The sequence below is a fragment of the Penaeus vannamei genome, chromosome 42 (assembly GCF_042767895.1).
Source record: "Penaeus vannamei isolate JL-2024 chromosome 42, ASM4276789v1, whole genome shotgun sequence".
Lineage (NCBI taxonomy): Eukaryota > Metazoa > Arthropoda > Malacostraca > Decapoda > Penaeidae > Penaeus > Penaeus vannamei.
The window spans coordinates 10,509,890-10,517,389 of record NC_091590.1 but is presented as its reverse complement, the minus strand read 5'-3'; the positions used below and the strand labels follow the sequence as shown (position 1 = coordinate 10,517,389).

Sequence of the window (7,500 nt, the reverse complement as noted above, 5' to 3'; positions counted from 1 at the left end):
CTTCTCGCTCTCTCTCTCTTCTCTCTTTCTCGCTCTCTCTCTTCTTCTCTCTATCGCTTTCTCCCTCTTCTTCTTCTCTCTTCTTCTTCTTTCTCTTCTTCTTCCTTTTCTTCTTCTCGCTCTTCTTCTTCTTCTTCTTCTTCTTCTTCTTCTCTCTCTGTCTGTCTGTCTGTCTGTCTCACTCTGTCTCTCTCTCTCTCTCTCTCTCTCTCTCTCTCTCTCTCTCATCTCTCTTCTCTCTCTCTTCTCTCATCTCTACCTCTCTCTCCTCTCTCTCTCTCTCTCTCTCTCTCTCTCTCTCTCTCTTCCTCTCTACCTCTCTTACTCCCTCTCCTTCCCTCTCTTACTCCCTCCTCCCCCTCTCTTACTCCCTCTCCCCCTCTCTTACTCCCTCTCCCCCTCTCTTACTCCCTCTCCCCCTCTCTTCCTCCCTTCTCTCCCCCTCTCTTACTCCCACTCTCCCCCTCTCTTCCTCCCTCTCCCCCTCTCTTACTCCCTCTCCCCCTCTCTTACCTCCCCCTCTCCCCCTCTCTCTTTACTCCCTCTCACCCTCTCTCTTCCTCCCTCTCCCTCCCTGTCCTCCCTCTCCCCCCTCTTCCTCCCTCTCACCCTCTTTTCCCTTTCCTCTCACCCTCTCTTCCTCCCTCTCACCCTCTCCTTCCTCCCTCTCACCCTCTCTTCCTCCCTCTCTCCCCCCTCTCTTCCTCCCTCTCACCCTCTCTTCCCTTTCCTCTCACCTCTCTTCCTCCCTCTCACCCTCTCTTCCTCCCTCTCACCTCTCTTCCTCTCCTCACCCTCTCTTCCTCCCTCTCACCCTCTCTTCCTCCCTCTCACCCTCTCTTCCTCCCTCTCACTCTCTCCTCTCTTCCTCCCTCTCTCCCCTCTTCCTCCCTCTCACCCTCTCTTCCTCCATCTCACCCTCTCTTCCTCCCTCTCTCCCTCTCTTCCCTCCATCTCTCATCCTCTCTGTACCTCCCTCTCTCCCTCTCCTTCCTCCATCTCTCACCTCTCTTCATCTCTCTCCTCTCTTCCTCCATCTCTCCCTCTTTTCCTCCGTCTCTCCCTCTTTTCCTCCGTCTCTCCCTCTTTTCCTCCGTCTCTCCCTCTCTTCCTCCATCTCTCCCTCTCCCGATTTCCTCCTCTTCTTATCCCTTACTCTCTCCCCTCCTCCCTTTCTCCCTCCAAAGATCACTTTTCCCCATGAATGAACATTTTTTTTTTCTTGCTTCCTGTTCTTCCCTTGTTCTCGTACGACTATCGGAGAACGAGAGACTTCCGTTGGCTGCTTCGAAATTGAGGAAATGATTATCTAGGGAAAATTTCCTGGCGATGTCACCGGCGGGAGCACGAGAGCGGGTCTGAGGAGGAGGGGGTTAGATGGAGGGAGGGGGGAGGGGGAGGAGGAGAGGGGGAGGAGGGGAGGAGTTAGATGGAAGGTTGAGGGGAGGAGGGAGAGAAGGTTAGATGGAGGGAGGGAGGAAAGTGGTTAGAAGGAAGAGGAAGGAAAAAGGAAAGAGTTTGATGGAGGGAGGGGGGAGGGAGGGAGGAGAGGGTTAGATGGAAGGAGGGGAAGAGAAAAATGAAAGGATTAGAGAGAAAGAAGGGAAAGAAGAGAAGATGGGAGTGAAGAGGGAAGAAGACAGTGAAGAAAGAAACGAGAGAAACGAAATAGAAGAAGAAGAGAGAAAGAGAAAAAGAGAGAGAGAGAGAGATGCTTTTAATGAACTTCAGAACGATATCTATAAAAAAAAAAATTTTCAAAAAACATATGAGAATAGTATATTGTAAATAAAACCAGCCACTGCTTTATAATTGTTAAAAAATATTCTCATCAATTAAAAAACAAAGATGATTAAATAGGTCAACGCATGCTAATAAAAAAAATAATAATAAAAAATAAAAACTTGTGCCTTTTTTTTCTTCTTTTCTTCTTATCGCGTAGTTTCAGAATATGATATATAAATAATATTTCCAATTGCTCATATGTTAATTTGCTTAATCTCTCTTGCACTGTGTTTATATTTGTTGATGAGTGTAAGATGTAAGATGCGTAGGTCTGTGTGTACGAAGATAAGGAGAAGAGAGGAAAGCAAAAGAGAAGGAAGTAGAAGAAAAGAGATAAGATAGGAGAAGAAAAATGGAGTTTTTTACTCTTTTCTTTTCTTTGATCAAAGAGATAAAAGAAGGAAAGAAAGAAGAAAGAAAGATAAGCAAAGAAAGAAAAGAGACGAGTAGTAAGAGAAGAGGAGAGAGGAAGGGAGAGGAGAAGAGGAAAGAAGAGAAAAAGAGGAAAGAATAGGAGTATATGTCGGTATTTCTATGTGCACATGTAGGTAACTATGTGTATGTATGAGTATGTGCATATGTACGTATTTCTCCGTGTATGTGGGAATTCATGTGACTGAGTGTATGGGCGATTATCAAGTATATTATTTGTGAGGGACTGATTATACACACGAGCGTATACGTACATGCCTCTGTTTAAGAGAATGCACGTATGTAAACACGAGTTAATGTACGTATGTGTGCGTTTCTCATTCCTTGTCTCTCCTTCCATGACGCCCTTAAACTCTCTCATATTTTCCTTCTCATTCTCCCCTCCTTCCTTCTCTCCTTTTTCCGCTCTTGCTAACCATGGACGGTATTATCAAAGCTGTTTCGTCCATTAATTTACCCAACAATACGAGATGCGGCAAAAATAAGTAATTGCACATCAAACACAGTTCATACATATAATATGCTATTTCCCTCCCTTGCAAAAATCCATAAATTAATAGATGGATGAATAATAATGTCCACTTTACAAACACACACTCAAATATAAATATACATATTTACACACACACACACACACACACACACACACACACACACACACACACACACACACACACACACACACACACACACACACACACACACACACACACACACACACACACACACACACAAACACACACACACATATATATATATATATATGTATGTATATGTATATATATATATATATATATATATATATATATATGTATATGTATATATATGTATATGTATATGCATATATATGCATATACATATACATATTTATATGCATATATATGCATATACATATATATATATATATATATATATATATATATATATATATGCATATATAATATATAACAGACTATAAATGCACATAATCTATAATAATAAGAGATTCTAAGTGTTACTCACCAATCTCACAGTGGTCGCCCTTCCACCCAGGTTGGCACCGGCACTGCCCAGCGACGCAGGTGCCGTGCCCACCGCAGTCTGGCACTTCGCAGTCCGTGTCTGGCACATCGCACTCGCGCCCCTTCCAGCCCACCTCGCAATGGCACAGCCCGCCGCCGTATGTGCCGTGGTTACTGCACAGCATGGGACACACACCTGGAGGGAAAGGACAGGAATTCATGTTAAATTGCGAATGTTCAGCGGGATTCAGGATAGTTCAGCATCACTCAGCATGGGTCGATGAGGCTTTGCAAGGATGACTCAGCATGGCTCAATATGGCTTAGCATAAAACACGAATCAACATAGTTCAACACTGCCCATCATATATGACTCAACATGTTCACATACCAATCAAAAAAAGACAAAAATGGAAAACCACATACATATAAACACGTGGCTCAACATAGCCCATCATATACGACTCAACATGTTTCTATACCCGTTAAAAAGTCAATAAATAAACAAAAGTCAAAACAAAACCACATACACATACAAACGTGTCTCAACATTGCCAATCATATACGACTCAACATGTTCCTATACTCGTACAAAACAAAATAAACAAAACAAGTCAAAACAAAACCATATACACATACAAACGCGTCTCAACATAGCCCACCACATACGACTCAACATGTTCCTAAACTCTCTCCCCCACCCAAAAAAAAAAAAAAAAAAATTGTAAACCACATACATACAAACACACACGTCTCTCGACACACCTCCATCACACACGATCCCACCATGTTTATTTGCAGACGAGGGCAAATACGGGTCTCGTGATACCACCTGCTACTAATCTCACACATGCTTATATCTAATTAACGACAGAGAGACATGCATGTTTGCGAGGAATAAAAGCGTGCAGGGATACAGTTACAGCTACAGTTATACAGTTTTCTATGACGTACTCAAATCCCGCTGGATGGAAACGCGATGTGGGGCGAGCATACAATATACGTTATTGCAGCGCATAGGCCATAAACATGTAAACAGGCTTCTGCTTCACCAATATTCAGTCAGGGGATGTACTGTGAACGGCCAGGATATGAGAAATAGATAGCTAGATATGTAGGTACATACATATATGCGTACATACACACATACATGTAGACAGGTAGAGATAGGTAGATATGTAGGTACATACCTATATGCGTACATACATACATACATACATAAATGCATACATGTAGAGAAATAGAGATAGGTAGATATGTAGGTACATACATACATACATACTTACATGCATATGTACATACACACAGGCAGTGAGACAGACAGACATAGAGTGATAGGTAGATAAGTAGGTACATACAGACATATAAACATAGATAGATATATAGATGGATCGATAGATAGGTAAAGTTACTGAGAGAGAGGATAGAGGGAAAGAGAAAAGAGAAAAGCAACAAGATAGATAGAGAGAGGTAAGGGAGTTTGATAGACAGGTACATAAACACACAAACACACACACATACATACATAAATAAATGAATGAATGAATGAATGAATGAATGAATGAATGAATGAATGAATGAATAAATAAATAAATATAAACATATATACATATATATATATATATATATATATATATATATATATATATATATATATATATATATATATATATATATAGAGAGAGAGAGAGAGAGAGAGAGAGAGAGAGAGAGCGAGAGAGAGAGAGAGAGAGAGAGAGAGAGAAAGAGAATGAGAGAGAGAGAGAGAGAGAGAGAGAGAGAGAGAGAGCGAGAGAGAGAGAGTGAGTGAGTGAGTGGGTGAGTGAGTGGGTGAGTGAGTGAGTGAGTGAGTGAGTGAGTGAGGGAGTGAGTGAGGAGGAGGGAGGAGGAGTGAGTGAGTGAGTGAGTGAGTGCGAGTGAGAGAGTGAGAGAGGAGAGAGTGAGAGAGTGAGAGAGTGAGAGAGTGAGAGAGAGAGAGAGAGAGAGAGAGATAGAGAGAGATTGAGAGAGATTGAGAGAGATTGAGAGAGAGAGAGAGAGAGAGAGAGAGAGAGAGAGAGAGAGAGAGAGAGAGAGAGAGAGAGAGAGAGAGAGAGAGAGAGAGAGAGAGAGAGAGAGAGAGAGAGAGAAAGAGAGAGAGAGAGAGAGAGACAGAGACAGAGAGAGAGAGAGAGAGAGAGAGAGAGAGAGAGAGAGAGAGAGAGAGAGAGAGAGAGAGAGAGAGAGAGAGAGAGAGAGAAAGAAAAAAAGAGAAAGAGAAAGAGAAAGAGAAAGAGAAAGAGAAAGAGAAAGAGAGAGAGAGAGAGAGAGAGAGAGAGAGAAGCAGACACACAGAGACAGAGGTGAATGCAGACAAAATGAGAGCCTTTACACCGAAATGCACACAAATTAGAATCACAAAGTTCATGACAAATACGCCACGATGTTTGACGTCAAACAAATAAACAGACACTAAATAAAAGGGTTCAGACGACCATTATAACGCTCAAAATATCATTTCTAAATCACCTCCACCCCCCCCCCACCACCCCCCACCCCATCTCTCTCTCTTCCCCCCCTCGAAAAAAAAAGAACACACAAAAAAAAAACGTAAAATGTTATTACGTAAATCTAGCAAAGTGAATGTGTCATTATTTAACTTGATGGCAGAGTAAATGTTACTAATTAGTAAATCAACACAAGGGCATCCACAACAGCGCTACCCCCCCCCCCGGCCAGGCAGTTTTGCAACATTGCGCGGATCATGCAACGTAAACAAGGGACATAAGTGCGTTTTTTAAACTATTGCACGTGTATTGATGTGCATTAACGCTCGCTCAGATTTTTTTTCCTTTTTTTGCTTTGATTTTTTGTTTGTTTGTTTGTTTTGCAAGTCTGATGATGAAGGAATCTATTTTTTTCAACGAATTTTCACTGTCGTTATGCGATATAATCGTAGTATGCGTAGTGATATATCTAACGGAAAGTTAACATTGGCAAAGAGAGAACTTAGATTTTTTTTAAACTAGGTTGATCTCATGATAAAAAGAGAGAAAAAATATCTTAATCACGAGGAAGAAAAATAAACAAACACAGGATGTTTCAGCAACGAATAACAAAAACGAAAAAAAAACTTTAGATTCTAATTACATCTCATTTTGAAAAAAAAAATTGACTCTCGACACTTTTCTTTTCTAACGAGGAAAACAAAAACAACAACCAAAAAACACACACACGACTCTCAATGCTTTATTTTCTCAGCAAACCTTCCCTATGCGATGCAATAAGCCCGTAAAGGAAAATAAAAGAAGAAAAAAAGAAAAATGAAATAAAAATAGTAATACAGAAATAACTGTAGTAATATCCTAGGCCGGCTAGCAACAACGTTCGCGCAAATACAGATTTCCCGAGACGTTACTGTTAGGGAGGCAAAAAAAAAAAAAAATAAAATAAAAATAAAAATAAAATAAAATAAAAAATAAAAAAATAAAAACAAAAAAACAAGGAAAAATAGGGAAAAATAGGGGGGGGGGGTTACAATATACCGATATAATAAAGCTTCCAATAGGGGAAGGGGGTGAGGGCGAAGGGGGGGGGGGACGCCAGAGTTCACCACCAGCTCACAGTCGGTTCACCATCAGCCCATCGACGATTCACACACCCAGCTCACAACTTCATCATCAGTTCGCCATCACTTCACCATTAAATCACCACCAAACTTGCCTCGAGCTCAACACTAACTCACCAAATGATGATAATAATGGGAATGGTGGTGGTCCTGATGATAATGGTGATGATTGTGATGGTGATGGCAATAGAGGGAGAGGTGATTGGCGATGGCTATGGTGATGGTGATGAAGATAATGGTGATGGTGATGATGATGACATTGACAATGACGATGATAATGATCATGGCAATGATGTTGAAGATAAAACTGGTGGTAGTACCAGTAATAGCAATCACAATATGATAATCAGGACAAGAACAACAACAACAACAAATCATTCCAACACAAACACACAAAAAAAAGTATCCCACCCACAACACCAGGAAAAAACACCACAACACCAAGAAAGGACATACACACAACACCAAGAAAGAAACAAAGCCACGGCCTCCTTGAAATACGAAAAAAAGCAGGGGCGGGATCAAGGAGCCGCCCCACCCTAATACCCCGGCCGTGCCCCGGGCGAACCCTCAGGGATTGGCACGGGGGTCGGAGGCCAGGGCGCGGCGCACGCTCGCGTCCACGCCCTAAGCCGCCTCTCGCCGGGCTTCATAGAGGGGGGAAAGACGGGGAGAAA

General features: G+C 41.9%; 1 protein-coding gene across 1 annotated transcript in view; it reads right to left on the bottom strand.

Annotated features, from left to right (window-relative positions):
• Positions 1-7,500, bottom strand: part of Ten-a (tenascin accessory) — a gene marked incomplete in the record, with an annotated part of 214,869 nt that overhangs the window by 184,093 nt on the left and 23,276 nt on the right. The window contains 1 exon segment of the mRNA XM_070118654.1: positions 3,220-3,414. Within this exon segment, the coding sequence (XP_069974755.1) occupies positions 3,220-3,414 (195 nt within the window).